The 18334-nt window shown below is 41.3% G+C and overlaps 1 protein-coding gene across 16 annotated transcripts in view; it reads left to right on the top strand.

Moving 5' to 3' along the window:
- Positions 1-15611, top strand: part of Itpr1 (inositol 1,4,5-trisphosphate receptor type 1) — a 376735-nt gene extending 361124 nt beyond the window's left edge. For all 16 annotated transcript variants that reach the window (XM_029556903.1, XM_008854568.1, XM_029556904.1 and 13 more), the window contains 2 exons: positions 6248-6409; positions 14247-15611. In XM_029556903.1, coding sequence (XP_029412763.1) covers positions 6248-6409; positions 14247-14333 — 249 coding nt within the window. In that variant the 3' untranslated portion in view covers positions 14334-15611. The remainder of the gene's footprint in view (positions 1-6247; positions 6410-14246) is intronic.
- Positions 15612-18334: the final 2723 nt, after the last annotated feature.

Here is an 18334-nt window from a genome sequence, read left to right on the forward strand (position 1 = left end):
CTACCCCCCCACCCCACTTTACTAGTGATTGGAATAGTCTGAACATTTTCATTTTCGATTAAGATTCTCTATGTGGGGCAGAATCCTCCGTGGTGAGGAACCTTATACTGACTGGAGCTTATCCTACTGAGCATGGTGCAAAACCAACTGGAAATTGAGAGAACAGTTTGGCTAGAATTGCTAATTAATTTTAACTACTGCGTAATTTGAGATTTGACCTAACAGCCCCGGTGATTATTTAATTAAAATACTGGCAACACTAAGGATCTCAAATTTAGGGATCTGCCTGTTCCAGTGTACAACAAAATGGGATGCCAACTGAGGTACTTGAATTCTATGTCACTGAGCTTGTTTTGTTTCGGTTAGGGTTTTAGCGGGGTTTCCTCCTAACCCAGTTTTTCATTACAAATTTAAGGAGGCAATGAAGGAACGTTTACAATATATAGTACCTGGTAAAGATCTAGCCAAGAAAACCTATTTTCTTACTTTTGCATGGGAAAATGGGGAATGAAGAGTTATCCCAGGGCTGGAACACATGGCCCAGTATAACCTACAACAAACATGTGACCTTTCTTCATAGTGGTAGGTGTTAGATGTAAGCTTGATTCAATTGCATGCAGTGTTCCACAGCATTTCTTCAGTTCAATACAAAAGTATTTTCAGTAACTGGCTACCAATTAAAATAGGCATTTTAAAAGCTACATTATCACTGTTGGTGGCTTTAGGGACTCCTTGGGTGGGGCCTTCATGTTCCAGCGTCACAGGTATCCCAAGTGTGAAACAGAAGAAAGAAATGATAAAAGGACTCTTGGGTGGAGGAAGTGTGTGCATTCTGTGTATGTGTTCAAAGACTTTTCTGCAGTCGTCGTTGGACTTTGGGGGAGGGTGGGAACCACAGACACTGCAGAGAAGGTGGGAGTCTACCATAGAAAAATTCTCATTTTAACCTAGCATTGTGCAGTCATGTGTTACTAGAATTAGGAAGAGCTACTGTTCCCTGAACTTGAAGCTATATGCACACCCATGCACAGATCTTCTGGAGTCTTCTGAAGACCTCGTTTACATGGACTCTTTGGGAATCTGTCTTTCATTCTTCTAGTGGGTTTGCTAAGCAAAGAGCACAGGGGAGATTTGAGAGCCAGATCATAGACAGGTTCATTACTAGTTTGTCTTTGGAGCAGTAATAAGTTAGAGGACAGTCTGTGGCCACTCACTGTGCATGTCTCCCATGTGGTAAGGTGGGTTGTCATCTCCCACATCTCTCTCCTCCTCCTTCATTATACTTGCTCCTGTCTCTCCTCCTATTCCAGTCCCTCTCTTGTGCCACTACCCTACTACAGCCCAAACTGCCTGTCTGTCCTCACCTCCATTGCTAGCACACTGCTGTCCTCTTGCACCTGTGCCAGGCTCTTTGCAGGATATCCTCGTGCTTGCTCTAATCAGAGCCAAGTTCTGACCTCCTGGGCAGAGGATTCTAGCCAGCTGGTTACTAAGAGCTGGTTCTCTTTGATACTTCTCTCTGCCGCTCATTTGACTTGGCACAGCCTGCTTTTTCTTGCCTAGATGTCCTCTCCTCCATTCCATTGCAGGCACCCTGGTGACTGGAGCCCTGCCTCCTAACTTAGACAGCCAAGGCAAACATGTCCACTCCACTTTTTTTTTTGTCCTTTTTGAGACGGTCTCCTTGTAGCCCCCAGCTATACATATCTACTTTTAAAGGGGCTTCAAATGAGAAGAAACTCATGTGTCATACTGTAAACTTAGCCAAATACAAATAGCTGGAGAGGTCATAGATCTTAGCAAAAACCCCAAGGCTGTCACATCCCTAAACAAATGTAATTTCTTACTATGTGAAAAATATGGATCCTTAAATTTGCAGACAAGTACCCAGTCACCACCCATCAAAGAAGCTTCTTTTTCAATAGATTATTACAGTTCCACAACTGGTCACACACAGAGATTGACTGTGAATTGCCCAAGCCTAAGTGGCACATCTACAATGCAACCTCTACACCTAAGCCTCACAGAACATAGAACAAAGAATGAAGAGAACACTAATGCATATTTCAATTTTCATCAGTGAAGCTCCCTCATGCAACAGAGGACCAGCAACCAAAAGGTCACAAATGGCCAAAATGTAGAGAATAAGAGTCTACAGAGTGTGGCTCCTTGGAGAGAGCTCCTATATGAAAATCCACCCACCCAGGGCTCAGGGATCATTGTGGAAGAAGGGGCAAAAAAAAAATATATATATATATATAAGAGCCAGGGAGGAGATGCATGAACATATGAAAATAGTCCTATAGGCTCCTGGGACTCTTCTCATACGAATCTACAGCAACAGTGTCAGCATGTACAAGACCTATGAAAATGCAAGCAGACAAAAACCCAGCATAGAACTGTGGAAATGGACAGCAGGCTCCAATCTTAGTCAAAGAATTATTGGCAGCTGATGACTGCTGGGTGAGGAAGAGCTGATCTTAAACTCTACATAGGCTGACTAGACCTCAGTGAATGAGGGACATCTGGAGACACTAACTTGACATGATAAGTCTTAACACAAATGACAGAATGTATGAATTCCAGTGGGAGGGGGGCTTTGGGAGGGAGCCAGTGGGGAAGGAGGTATAAAGATGATTAAGATTTTCTATGTGAAATACACAAAAATTAAATAAAACTTTTAAAAATAAATAAAGGGGCCTTACATACAGTGACCATATCCATCTGCTCCATTGCATCCACTGCTCCATCTTCAGTGCCAAGCATGTAAAATAATGGACGCTACAGTTTGTGTTGAATGTGTTATACTTTTAAAAAGACTTTTAATGCTTATCTTATTGAGTTCAAATAACTATCAAATTCCCAACGATATACTCAGTTAAGAATGATACACACTTTGAAAGTACAAGATAGTTCTTAGGACCTCATTTGAAAAATGGACTTTAGTCCCATTCTCTGCCCCCAAGTCACTCTCCCTTTCAGAGCCTCAGTTTCTCATCTCTGTGATGGGGGGATGTTGGAAGCACTGTCACATCCCAGTTGATGATGCATATCCATGTGCTCCAGAGCTTGATAGTGGCAGTAAGATTTTTTGGATCTTTGTTTTCCTCAGTCTCCAAAAATTCGTAACGGTGACACCAGGTCCCTCGGGCCTCTGATGGTCAAATTGGTTTTCTGTGGGGTTTTCTGTAGTTTTGAGGTTCATGACTTCAGCCCAGTCTCCGCCATCTCTTCACCTCTTCACTGGGGCTAGTTGACCTTGATGAGAGAGACAATTCGCCAGCCTCATGCTACTATCTTTTGAAAAACAAGGTTTATTCCTCCACCAGCATTGCACAGACCTTGAATGTGGGCTGTTTCTTGGTGGGAGCATAGCAATGTGTGCCTGAAGGATGGACATAGAAATCTGGGATCTCATCAGTGGCAGGTCACTGAAGCTGTTCCATAGAAAATGATTACAGGCAGAGAAAACACTTCAGACTTTTTTTTGCTAGCATCTTTGAAATGGGGTATTTAACGGAATAGTCTTGCCTGTTACTCTGTTACAGGACTGATTAAAGGAACATAGGGTGATGTCACACAGGAATAGAATATTTATCACTGGGTATAGTAGGGAGAGACTGCCATTACTCTTTGAGCAGATCTTGGTAGCATCTTGTATTTACTATTTAAGCTCACATGATTGGGGTCCATGCAGTAAACAGTACCACTCTGTCCTCCCACAGACACTGACCACGTGTCTGCTTTGTTGTAGTCAGCCCCAGAGCTGGTTTCAGTTCTCATGGTACAGACAGGGTGGCAAGCTCCTAGGAATGAGTTTCTAGACACACTTTGGTGTCTTAAGCACATTCTCTAAAGTAGGTGTGATCGAGCCAGGAATATGGCTCAATTGGTAGGATGTTTACCTGGCATGCTTGAAGCTCTGGGTTTGATCCCCAGCACTACATAAATGGGCATGGTAGTGCATGCCAAATATTCTAACAGTTGGGAGGTGGAGGCAGGAGGATCAGAAATTCAAGGCTACCCTTGGCCAGTCAGATGTGATAGCATGTGGAATTCCTTCTCTGTATTATTTGGCAGTCTTATATGGCTTCCACATTGGGAGAACACCTTAGGTCAGGACAGTTTAATGGTCTCAACTGATGTTTCATATTTAGACTTGTCTCATAGAATGCTGTTTCTTATTTTAAATATAGATTGATGCTCTCTATTGTATACAATAGAGGTTGGCCAACTCTGGTCCATAGTCCAAACCCAGCATGCCACCAGCACTTGTAAATATTGTTTTATTGGCACACAGCCACATCTGTTTCTTTATATATTGCCTATGGCTGTCTGGGGAAGGGGCGGGCGTCTCAGTAGATGTTACATAGACCGTATGTAACCATACAAAACCCAAAGTAATTACTATCAAAAAACACTGACTCCCAGAAACATGTTGCTGGCTGTGGTATATCCAAGGCAACAATAGTGCATTATTAATATTTGCAGGGCTGTTTTGAAAAGTCTGTGTAATATATCTCAACAAGATCAAAATGGTCCAGGCAAGAATTACACTGGCTAGCTCTGGAATAAGTCAGTTCCCTGGGGTCGGGTTGTTCATTCCTGTCCCTCTGTACAGATCCTAGTGTGGGGATGCTTTTCAGGATGAAGGGCACTGGGGCAGAAGAAAGTGAGGTAAAAGAAGGACAAGTCCCATTCTGCTAACTAGTGGTGAAAGATACTATTCCTGTGTCTGGGCTTTGGATGGAGATAGGTAGGCATGTGGCTGGATGGGCCTTCCTTACGTAATGGGCAGCACCCATTGTCCACTTCAGTAAGGAACATAAGGGTAGCTTCTAGAAGCTCACAAACTGGGAATCAATTGAGGAGCACATTTGCTATCTTCAGTACCTTAAAAATCTTCTTACTTGCCGGGTGTGGTGGCACATGCCTTTAATCCCAGCATTTGGGAGGCAGAGGCAGGTGGATCTCAAGGCCAGTCTGGTCTACATAATGAGTTCCAGGACAGGGGGGGCCACAGAGAACCCCTTTTTCAAAAAAAAAAAAAAAAAAAAAAAAAACTCCTTACCCAAACAAACTCATATCACACATATCCATTAAAATGTCAGAACACTCAGGAACTTAACATTCCTTTCACTTTCAGAGTGGTTGCAGGTGGTTTTTCCAGAATACACCTTTGAAAATACGCTGCCCAATGTGAGGTACCTACAGCTGTCAGAGGTACAGAGGCAGAAGACAGGATGGTGGTTGTCAGGGGTGTTTAGTGGGAGTGGGATTCCAGGTGACCAAGATGAACCACTTTGGTGCTGGTTGGGCAGCTATGTGAATATACTCAATGCCTCTGAATTGTACACTTAAAAATTGCTAAATTGGGCCTGGAGAGATGACTCAGCAGTTAAGAACACTGACTGCTCTTGCAGAGGAACTGGGTTTGATTCCCAGCACCCACATGGCAGCTGATAACCATCCATAATTCCAGTTCCAGGGGAATCCAGTGCTCTCTTCTGACCTCCCTGGGCATTGCACCACACGGGTGCACTTACATTCATGCAAGCAATACACTCATACACATAAAAAATAAAATATTTTTTAATTGCTAAATTTTGTTTTGCATATTTTACCCCAGTTTGAAACAAAACCCATCAGCCATGTAATTTGCAAAGATCAGAGCTGCAGTGGTTAGAACTGCAGTTAGAGCTTCAAATCGGAAACCTGCTTTTCCCCTGTATTTAATTTTACAGCAACTTCCTCCTCTAAGAATTAAGAGTTCCATTATGTTAATTAAAGCTTGTTGAGGGATGGGGAGATGGCTCAGTCAGTAAAGTGTTTGCTGCACGAGCCTGAGGACCTGTGTTTGGATCCCCAGAACTCATGTAAAAAGAGAGGTGGGATAGCACACACCTGCAGACCCAGCACTGGAGAAGTGGAGACCTCTGGGCCTTGCTGGCTAGTTAGTCCAGCCAAGCTGGTGAGCTCCACATTTGGTAAGACCCTTCCTCAAAAAAATAAAGTGGAGAGTGATTGAGAGAGACAAGCAATGTTGACCTCTGGTACACACACACACACACACACACACACACACACACACAGCATGTGCACATACACACAACCAAAAATTGTTCTCAGTTCCACAGTAGGCAGAGAGATCAGGAGAGATGACCCACGGAAATGATGCCATGGCAAGACGGCTCCTCTTATTTTTCCCCTTAGAAGTAACTCCCACTTTTTTTAATGTGGATTCTAGGAAAGAAACCTTGATTGGTTCCCCAGGATGAGAGCCATGTCCCTGGTCAGCAGTGATTCCGAAGGAGAACAAAACGAGCTAAGGAACCTGCAGGAGAAGCTGGAATCCACTATGAAGCTTGTCACCAATCTTTCTGGCCAGCTGTCAGAATTAAAGGACCAGGTAAAGAAGGGAAATCCCATACCCTCAACACAAACATATGCTGCTCTGCCCATACCCAAATCTGATGAGGGGAAAATAGGCAATGCCCATGCTACAGTGTCAACATTTCAGCTGGACAGAAGGGCCAGAAGACACCCCCCGTCATGGGCTCTGCCTTTGCTGCCTGTACCCCGTGTAAAGCTTTGGCACTGTTTCCTGGGATCCTATGGATGAGGTTTTAGTACAAAGTATAAATACTTCAGTGAAGTACTCAACAACAACAACAACAAAACCAGAAACATGGTCCATACAGTTAAACCTTTTTGACTTGATTCATTCATAAAAATAGGACCTTTCTCAATGATTCGCCCAGGATTTTAAAATGGAGCATCCTAGGATAAATTGTAGTCTTGAGAAAGTCTCTTGGTTCGTTTACTTGCCAAAAGCTAATTGAGTGGCTTCCAGAACAGAGGTATCATGGCAGGTGCTGGTGATAAAACAGTGAACAGCAGACACATAATCTCTGTCTCAGAGAGACTGGTACTCTTGAAACACTGCCCCCATCCTGCTAGGTACCTTAAATGCTGTGCTTCTTCAAGAGAGTTAGAGTTAGGGGACAGATTTATACCAAACCCTGTATATTCTTCCAACCCCACACACCCTTCTGATGCCTTAAAATGGACAAAGCAGTCACCAAATGTTCATGTAATGATAGGACACAACATTGGGTCAAGGACTTGAGCCAGGCATGGTGAGCAGACTTACAGGGATAATCACACAGCAACAGGTATTGCTCAGCATTTTATCTGACTGTCTGAAAGCTGTTTAATCAGCTCCACAGACAAGATGGTAAATTTTTACCCAGCAGTAGGTACAAGGCAAACCTGCCCTGGAGGTAAGTAGCAAGGTATACCCACAGGTGACATTACTTTTATGTACTTCATAACTGGAGAGGAACTTATCTGCAATAAACTCTTCCTGGAAATTGTTTATAGAGCCTTTTTAATAATCCTGCCTTCTATTTTATTTCTTTTCCAACTAAATTATTCCAAACTGTGCCCTAATATGCCATTTGGCCTCAAGTTCTTTGCTTTTGCATGTACTAACGAGAGAAGGGGGTCTTATTGATGAGCACTGTCTATAGTCCCGAGCTAGGTAACCACCTAAAATGAATAGTAGCCCAAATAAGTAAGACTAATGAAGATCTGACTGGATTACTTTGCTTATTAACTTCTCACCCTGCTGTGAAACATCCGACAGATGTTGTACAAAACCAAATGACTCCTGAATACGTCATCTGCTATGTCTGTCTCTGTCCCGCCAGCCCCTGAGAGCCAGGTGAACCTCGTGACCCTAGCAAGCTTTCAGTATCTACTTCTCCAATTTGAAACACAGTGGCTTCAAGAGGCTCCATAAGGAGCCAGATGCTTCAGTTAGGTGCAAAAACAAAATCTTAGACTCTGATCCAAGACAGACTTAAATAAAGGAACTAACTGTGAATTCTGGTGCCATTTTTCAGAGCACTTGTCTGTGCTTCATGCCCACAGTACCAGAACTGCCCCCCTCCAAGATCTCCTAGCTCTGCAGTGCACCCAGTCCTCACCCCTTCATGCATGACTGTCTCATGTATCACACTTAGAAGCTCTTTAGGGGCATGTGTTTATTAATAGGAGCAGTTGGGTATTTCTAATTTGCCAGAGAGTTTCTTTAAAATGTCTGAAACAAAGCTGTTATATTTTTTGAGTATTCCATGGTGGTAAAATCCAGTCAGTCCTTCAAGCTCTGTTGATGATCCCTATCCTAAAAGAGCCAAGCCTGCCATTTTTTCAGGTGCTCACTGAGGGTGATTCGGAAGCTGTTTCAAGCCTCACTTCACAAACCAGTGAACCCTGTCTAGGGTGTGAGTTGAGCTCAGGAAATACAGGAAGAACTGCAGGTGTAGGAGGATACTCAGGAATGCAGGGATCATCTGACAGGTTCCCTAGTTCTCTGATGAGGATGCCAAGGAGCACAGAAGGCTCTTGGGAAATATATTCCACTGTACAGTACATGTCAGCAGGAGGGCATGAGTCCCAGAGCCCCTAGTGCTGGTCTGTTTTGATGTGATGTGTGTTTGTTTTGTTTTGATTTGTTCTGCTGCTGTACTCATTTGCCTTTTGTGGTTGGCTATTTAAATTTTTATTTCTTTTTCGCATTTAAGAAAAAGCCTTGGCATTTCAGAAGTTATATCCCATACCTTCATGGTGTCAGGGAAGCATCGTTGCTATTGTGCCCAACTAAGCCAAGTAGAAACTTGGTGTTTGTAAATTCAAGGTAGAGCTTTTCCTATTGAGCTAACAGTTTGGGCCTAAAATGATTAAACATAAACTAAGATTCATGAAGTAACCTTAGAACCTGTACAGTTTCCATTGCTCAACTCCAGCTGTTTTTACATTTTTTCAGTTTTCAAGTTGGCAGTTAGAACCACTCTTTAAAAAGCCCTTGCCCTGATAATGATTCTGAAATTGAACCAGTTTTTCTTAGAAAGTATGATACACTACAAAGAAACAGAGAAAACAGTAACAGTATCAAGTACTTTTACCAGGATAGATTGGCTTCAGTTTTAAGAGGCTCAGAGGGAAGGAGGGGTTGTTCCATTCAAAAGCAGCTACTCACTGTTTCCTTTAGATTATGTAACTTCACAAACCTAAGATGCGGAACCAACAGGGTTTGAATGTTATTAAGTTTGGTGTTGTGAGCATCATAAACATTTTTTAAATAGGCGTAAGAATTCACATGATGCATTACAGAACTGGTTCTGAAATGATCATTTTGAGAATTCCTGCCCACAAAAGATGACAAAATGAATTAAAAAATAAAAGGCCCGTGAATGATTAATGAACAAGAAATTCTCTTGTAGATATTTTTAATACAGCATTGAAAGAATACCATTCACTGGTTTAAAAAAAATCTGGGAAACACAAAAATTGCTTCATTCCTTAGATACTCTGTCCATGGTCTGATCCAAAACCCAGTATTGGAACAATGACAGTTTAAGTGTGGATGACTTTGGTTTTAATCTCTACTGTAATTGAGGTCTTTAGTGGTTGTTTGCCTAAACTACCAACTGGGGGAGAAGAGGTTCTTGGGAGGGTATTAGTAAAAACACGTGATTAGTGCCACTTTTTGCTATTGCCGAGAATGGTTGGTTAGGATTGCTATTCTAAATATTAATGATGCATCTCCAAGTTTCCCCTCCCAAGAGATTCTGAATACTAAATGTGATTCTCTTACATCTTTATTCCAAGGAGGAAGACTAATGTAAGAACTTAATATTTTTTTGCATGTTTCCTTCATAATGCAAAAGGGCGAAAACTGAGCAAAAGGTTAAATCTTGAAAATGTGACTGGCTTCCTATAGGGCAGCGAAGCGACCCTTCCCTGTCATTGCTAGAAATGTAAAGAGTGCTTGAAAATTCAAATCATATTAGCATGTTGCCTTTTTCATGCAAGAGGGTTAGCTTACTAACATTAAATGCTTAGGGAAGGGAAGGAAACAAAAGATACTAAACAGACCTTTTGGAATGTGCTTGTGTTCCTTCTATGCTTATATGCTGGGAACCATGAAACAGAACTAAGACATCTACCCTCAGGGACCCTGTAACTAGCAGTAAACACAGAGAAGGGATGAATAAAGTTCCATGGAGCACAGAGGAGGACGCCGGCCGAGCAAGAGGCTTAGTGAAAAGGAGGCTTAGCTTCTGTAATCTTACAAGCAGATGGCTTCTGAGCTGGCAGCGAAATGCAGCAGGGGCCTCCCAGAAAGGGAAGCCGCATGAGCCGAGGCATGACACTGCATGGCATGCTCAGGGAATGGCAATATGGCGTGGGTAGTCCAACTCATCCTTTCAGCCAGCAGTTAGGAATCTTGTGTTTGCCACTTGCAGCACTAAGTACCAGGGACACAGAGACAAAGAGGACCTGGGCCCTGCCTTCTAAAAGTAACGGTGAAGGAGGGGAGATACACCAACAGGTGTTACACTTAAACACAGTGTGCCACAGAGGCTAGAACAGGCGGCTCTGGAAATGAAGACAGGAAAACAGTGCCTTCACAACCTTCTCAATGGGTGCTCGTGCTGGAGCTTGGGTTCAGAGCTTGAGAGAGTTTGCCAGAGAAACTGCAGGATTTGGTGCATGAGAGAGAACTTCTTAAGAATTTGAGCAGTACCTGCACATTTACATTACATCAATGTAATCATATTCGATAGATGGCACTTTTGTTTTTACATCTGAATAGTTTAGGCTCCTCATTTGAGCCTGACTGACTTAACAGAACTATTGAAAGGAATTCTGGCTACTAGACTTCACTGGCTGTTTGAAATCTCAGGAACTCAGCTGTTACTGAAATGCTTTTCAAAGACTGTTAAGATCTGTCATGAGCCAGACTGTGCTGTTTGTGTTCTGTCAGTGAACCTCCTCCCTTTGCCAGTCTTTAATCACTTAGTGCTCATCAGTGGTCTGGGCCTAGTGTTCTCATGCAAGACATTGGCTGTATCTGATTTGTAAAGCTTTTGACTAGAGTCAAAAGGAAGGATGGAGATGTTCAAGGCAGTTTCTGTTTTCATGTAGCTAGGAAGCAGTGCTTCCTGCAACTGTCCATCCCCAGCTATTAGGGCTTCTGAGAATCTATAATATTCTACAACTGGGACATTTCACACTACTCAAAATATAGTTGCTTTGGGTCTAAGTATGATGGATATTTTTATCAGGAGTCAGTTTTACTTGGATGCCCAGTGAATATATTGTGTGAGATTAGGATAATTTTTTGAGACAAATAATGGTAATATCATAGTGATTAATGCCTTATTAAGGTAGGTAGATGAGCAGTGTGTGTCAGTAGTATGAACTGAGCTGATAAAGCCAGAAGCTCTATGAGAATATGGAGGAATGAGAGGAAGCCTAAGCGGCCAGCATTATTGGCCATGGTTCTGTATGAATCAGATTTAGTCAACTGTTTTATGTGTTTGTTTTGTTTTGTTTTAACTCCTTTCTTATTATTAAATGATAGCCATTGCCCAGTTGCTTCAGGGACATTGGTTTAAATGGCTTCCTCCTGTCTAAAAGGCCAAGACTCAGGGATAGAGAGATGGCTCAGCAGTTAAGAGCACTGGCTGTTCTTGCTGAGGACTCAGGTTTGGTTCCCAACACCCACATGGCAGCTCACAACTGCCTGTAACTCTAGTTCCAGGGGATCTGATGCCCTCTTCTGGCCTCTGTAGGTATCAGGCATGCATGTTGTGCATATACATATATGCAGGCAAAACACTCATACACATAAAAAAAGATAATTAGCCAAGGCTAATCAGGATCCAGACATTCAAATGGTCTGCCTACTGTATACTCAGCTGCAAAGAAAGACCTGCTTTTATGTGAGAAAAGGGATATGTGTACCCCAAATACATAAAGTGCATAAGTATACAAAAATATACTCAAAATAATTATAGCCGTTTTTGAAGATTGTCACTAAAAATCACTGGAAATCTCTTCTAGAGCAATGGCTCCCTGGCCAGCAACATCTTCATCACCTAGCTGACAGAGATGCAAATTTGTAGCCCCACAGCAGATGTGATACATGAAACTGTTTGTGGTACTTTTTGTCTGTATTTTACACAGTGTCTGGGTGACTGTGGCACATGAACTGGTTTAAGAACCGTTCTACAGAAACAAAGCAAAATCAGATAGGTATGTACTAGATACTTGAAATGATCAGGGATTGAAGAATTAGCCACTAACCAACAATACTGGGGAGCTTTGAGGTTTATGAGAGAGGGAATGCAACATGACTTAGAACAACCAACTGGAAAGTCAGACTAGATAAACTTTTACAGACTGTAGGTTTAAGGGAAAGTCAAGGATCAGGAATTTAACAAACAGGGATGAAGCCAATATGTATAAAAGGTTATCTCACATACATACAGTTCTTCAAAGCAAAGTTACAGAAAAATTTTGATTGGCCACCTTTGAGCCATATGATCTCAACAGCTTTAAACAGAAGTTTTGCAAGTACACTTCAGTAGAGGATGAGGGCTCCCAAGATTTCCAGGTCCACTTAAATACTTGAGATTGAGGACTGGAGAAATGGCTTGGCAGTAAGAGCACTGGCTGCTCTTGCAGAGGAGCTGGGTTCAGCTCCCAGTATCCGTATAACCACTAACAGCAACTGACACCCTTTTCTGGCCTCTACAAGCATTGCATGCACATGATGCACTTAAATCCCTGCAGGCAAAACACTTATATACTAAAATAAAAATAAATAAATCAAAAAAATTTAAAGACTTGATTATAAAAATTTGAATAATTTCCTACCGAGATTCCCTGTCTAGGGAGTAGTTAAGGGGAACAAATCTGAGCTACACATCTGAACTATCAAAAAATAAGATGAATAAATAACTGGAATTTTAACATAATCATGAACTTAATCCATGTGCCATGTGAGCATCTCCTCCCTCAGCTGAACTTGTAAATGTAAACTTTAGAGGCTAACTAGACTATCTTCAGTCAATCCCTCCCAAAAGCCTTCATTCAACTTCTACTTAGGAAGGTTCAATCTTTGTACCTTTAAATTATAATAGAGAAAGCATTTCCACAGGAGCCTAAAAATAGTATCTTGACTTGAACAGATAAGTGCTGTGTTTGGGGAAAGCAAAATATAACCACTATTAAAATTGAACCTAGGTAAGTGACTCTTGTTTTACATTTTCTCATGCTGTTTTATACCAAGATTAGTTCAAGTGAAAACTGAGACCTGAGCGTCTTCTCTGTGACACGGTACTATGATGTACATAAGTCCTCAACTTTCTACTTATGAGACAGGAATTATCTTCATTACACAGACAAATTAACAGAATGGCAGAAGTTAAAGAACATTTAAGATTGAGTTAAGTGACCATAAGAAAATGGGTCTGTTTGACTCCAAAGCCTATGTTCTACCCTAATTCTTTTCTCATGTTTGGAAATCAGAAGTCGAGGAGCAGGACAATAAGCCACTCGCCTATACCTTCATCTCATATATATTAACATGGGCTTTTGTCCTAACAATGCTAAGAAAAACTTTAATGAAAAGAATTCTGTCTAAAATACTCAGAACAGAACTAGAGCCCCCAAATGATAACAGTCCAACTGACAAATGAAAACAAATTTCTCGCTTTTGGGCTGTGAATTCACTTTTTCATGGGGATCCACATTGAGAAATGGTTCTCCTGTATAATCTAAAATTCAGTGTCTAATCACAGCAAGGAACAGACAATCCTGGTGGCCAGAACACTATCTATACTGCAGTTAGTCAGCTCAGACCTCAGGGATGTGAGATCTTTCCTAGATGAACTAGGTAACTTTTCCCCAACCACACAGAATCACTGGGGAGAGGAACCAAGATCCCCTAAAGAGTGTGGGTGCAATGTCTCAGACCTAGGATTCTAAAAGCATTGCTTTTCCGGATAGTGTGGCGTGCTGTGATGATCATACTGAGCTGCCATTTTCCAATGAGTTTTTACATCACTTGGAAATGGTTTTTGGAAACAGCCAAGAAGCCTATGCTTCTCCTGGTTTTTTGTTTGTTTGTTTGTTTGTTTCTCTGTGAAACAAGTGGCAAGCAATACTTCTGAATGTTATACTGCATGACAGGCCACAGAATTCCCCACTCTGAAGAGGAAGATGCCCTTTATGAAACTCTGTATATGTGTGATATGGTGACAGTATACTATTTGTAGAAAGTCGGTTTCAGTCTAACCCGTAACCACAGAGGTAAATCTATGGTTCAGTGTATGATTTGACGTACAGGAAGTGTTTGAGTCTAATGATGAAACTTCTTAACTTTCCAGATGACAGAACAGAGGAAGCAGAAGCAAAGAATCGGTCTTCTAGGACACCCTCCTCACATGAATGTCAACCCACAGCAACCAGCCTAGGCAAATGAGACGGAGGGATCATACTCACCCTGTTTAAATTATTGTTAGCCTGGGTATGGCTAATTAGTTCCAGTTTGCCCACTAAGGTTACATTTGAGCTTAATACATTTGTAAATACTCAGTTTTATATTGTATGTATATGATTGCTGCTCTCAAAGGTTTGGATATATGTATTGTAATTAGTTTTGTTGGCACGGTGACTCGTCACTCGTTCCAAAAAAAATATTAAAAATGCCTTTTTTGGAAGGACTACAGAAAGCACCTGATTTGCACTTGAACCTGATTATAGATTTAAAAGTATATGACATGTATTTTGTATTTAAAGCTAGAACAGCCAGTATTTATGTTTTTTATAAAACTGTGCAATACGAATTATGCAATCACAATGAATTTGTAACTCCCAAGTGTCCTATAGGGAGTGCACATCTTTGAAGCTGTTGTGTTAATACTGTGTAATAAATGGTTAAATATCAAATGATGCTGCTGCCAAAATTATATTAATAGTGAGTTTCAGGCCCCTGGGCATTTTGTACCTTGTAATTATTCCTACGGTGATGCTGTTTCTTGTTGCTAATGGCATTAGTGGCCCCTGTCGCCTAATGACAATGCTCCAGGTCTACAGACTATTTGAACAATCAGCATTCATTTTAAGAAAAGCAACTTTAGTTTTCAAAGATACTTTTAGGCTTCAAAATTGATCATTTAAAATATTTCTTTAGGTAAGAGAGCCATGCTAGAGGCTCACACTTTAACTTGGAAAGAAGTTAATGCTTTTTTTTAAAGGGAACTTTTTACATGATGTTCGGACTAACTGCGTATTGCTGGTCAATCAGTGTCATCTCCTGGATGAATTTTGATGTCATAATGAGTAGCTGATGGATTCTCAATTATCTAGTCCAAATGATAGTTTACTATTTTTTTCTTTATCCAAACCAACATGATACTGTAGCTAAGAAGTTATTAAGATTATATCCAACCATATAAAGATAAAATATGAACTATCCCCTTAGGCTTCATAGTTGGACACTGACATATTATTCTTCTGAAAGAGCCACGTTTTGGTTTTATTTCTTTGCCACATGATTCCTTTCCTGAGTGGATGCAAAGTACGAAAGGAGACTTTTATACCTGTTGCTGAGTTTTGTACATGGTCTCATTTTACTAGAGCATCTCTGCACAAAAGTTTAAAACATGTATTGGGAGCAGAGTTCTGAAACGAGTCAAGTTTGTAAATGCATATATAAAAATATTTAATAAATGATGCAGAATCCTATAGAACGGCTGACTAATGGCTTTCATTTGGCATATCTTTGTGATGTAAGAGCTATTCCAGTGGGGGACTTCTTGGTTAGTACCACTAAACTACAACTAGTTCAGTTACCAGAACAAAAATTGGAGTCTTAATACAATATTCATCCATCTAGGTGACTGTGTGCCAGCCAGGCTGTCGTGGGCACCCTGGCATGCTGTGACAAAGTCCAGAGTATTGAGTCTGTCTCCCTGGCTGCCCCTGTGGATCTTTAACTTGGTGTCTACCAGGTGGAAGTATCACTAACCGCTGAAGTCTGTTTTAGCCTACACCCCCAGGAACAGGGTCCCATAGCAGACTGTTTATGACGTTTGCTTTTTAAAAAGCCCACTCTTCTATCCAAATGTAGAACAACTTGTTCCCAAGTTCCCAATCAGCAGGGTTGGCTTTGGCTGCTTGGTGATACCAGAGTTTTCTCTGTGCTTTGGTAAATAGGAATAATTCCCCCCCAAATCCAAAGAACCAGGTCAGGATTAAATTCTGAGTAGTTTCATAAACAGTGCTTCTACTTTATAAATTTTATAACATAAATCATATATATAGGCATATATAACTTATATAGGCAGTATAAAATTTTCCATGATAAGGTGTGCTTTTATCTAAAACCAAAGCAGCATTGGAAACAATCCCACAATGCACACGTTAGCCAGCAAGGACTTGCTCTTCCCTTGGGCTTTCTCTTTGATCTCTCAAGCTGCCCAACGCGATGTGGCTGGCGGTGTGTGTGGTTTGTCTCCCCAAGTCCCATCCAGCTCACTGGAAAGTTCTGCACTGACATGTTGGGGTAGCAGCTTTTACAGGTTTGTCATGTCTCATTTGAATCCTGTCACTAAAGATATAAATCTTCATTCAGTTTGCCAGCTTCAGCAGCAAATAATTGAAATTGGAATGTCACGCCACCCTACGTGCAGGTTCTACCCTGGGAGTGTGGGTGTCAACATGAAAGTTCCTGTAGCTAAACCAATCTGATGGTAAAGCTCCCGGGGCCTCTGATGGGTCACTGCCATTCTACAACAATCTGATGGGAAAGAAAACCCCCAAAGCCCCTGACAGGTTGCTGCTATTCTGCCTTCTCCACACACCACCTTTTCCAACACCTCTATTTCAGGGATCAGGTTCCAAGTCACCTTCAAAGTTACCACCCCAGATGAAGAAGACGCATCACTAGGATGTGCATCAAGTACAGCCATGCAGTGCTCACGTGTGAGAAATCTGTAGCTTCATTTGCTTAAAAGTTTGCCATCATACCAATTCAAGTTTTAAGACTTGGCAGATGTTCTTTTTTTTTCCCCACATTTTACAAAATTATTTATTTACTAACCACATGATTAGAAGAAGCATTTCATTATAGCATTAACATATTCAATAACAATTTTGGCAGATGTTGTTAATTAAACTGTTCATTAAATCAGAATTGTCTAGGAAATTACATCTTGTTCTGTGCCATTTATCTTACTGATTTCTAAAACCTTCCCTAAAGTTGTGTAGTTACTAACTTCTATTACCCCATGATCTCACTATGGTCCTAAAACTCTGATATTCCATCGAGTCTGGTTTTTCTTAGACCTTCATCTCTACTTCCCCTGATGTGCACAAACTACAATTTATTCCCTTATATTTGGTCAACTTCGCAGTTTATGTTCCATGTTCTTTTTCCTTCCTTCAGCCATTTAAAAAAAAATGTTTCTTTCATTTATTTATTTGGTGTACATGTACCAATGTGCTACACATCTGGAAGTCAAAGGACAGCTTGCAGGAATTGGTTCTCTCCTTCCAACACATGGGTCTCAAGATTAAACTCAGGTCGTCATGCTTGGCAGCAAGTGCCTTTATCTGCTGAGCCATCTTGTTGGCCCTCTTCCAGCCATTTCAAAATTTGGTTGCACTTTCCAAAAATGGATCATTTAACTTTGCTCCCATTCAACCTGCTATTCCATTCTGCTTAAATAAATAGGTCTCTAGCATAAATAATAATGCAAGTATACTTACTTTGTGGAAGCTAGTCAGCAATTCAGCCTTTGGAGCAGCAAACCAAACAAAGCTTTACTCATGTGGTAGGGGGAGATTGCTGTAGGTACTTTGGGCAAAGCAATAATGGAAAGCAGCCTGAACATTTCTAATAGTTATTTTAAGGTGATTTCCGAGACCCTCTGACTTCTGAGTGTCAGAAGGAGAAATGTAGTCCTTCAAAAGTATTAGGGGCATTACTATGTAACTACAGGAGAGTTGACTTTTTGCTAAAACGATGCTTTTGCAAGTTTAAAAAAAAAAAAAAAAGGTGTTTGTTAAAAGACTTAAATTACATGATAAAAGTCACTTGAGTATCAGAAAAGTTCCACAAATAATGGTTTGCAACTGAGATCTCTAAAGACAATATGCTGTCTACCAAGCCATACGGCAGATAAGAAATGGAGCCCTCAAGACACGGAGTGATTTGACCAAGGACTCTGCTCCAAAACAGACATCTCCTGACTTGGACCAGGACAGGTGCAGCCTGCCTTCTAAGACTGGGCTAGCCTCGCTCATCTACCACCCTCTCCCCACCACTGCTCTCCCTTGTTCCTGCGTGGGGAAACAACTGTTTGTCTTTCCTTTCTAATCACTTGCATAAGATGATCTATAAACTCAAAAGGACTGGGTGTGAACACTGTCAAAACTGAAAACACTGGAGCAAAGACAAGCAGCGAGGAGA

The sequence above is a fragment of the Nannospalax galili genome, unplaced genomic scaffold, assembly GCF_000622305.1.
Source record: "Nannospalax galili isolate Female #2095 unplaced genomic scaffold, S.galili_v1.0 scaffold846, whole genome shotgun sequence".
Lineage (NCBI taxonomy): Eukaryota > Metazoa > Chordata > Mammalia > Rodentia > Spalacidae > Nannospalax > Nannospalax galili.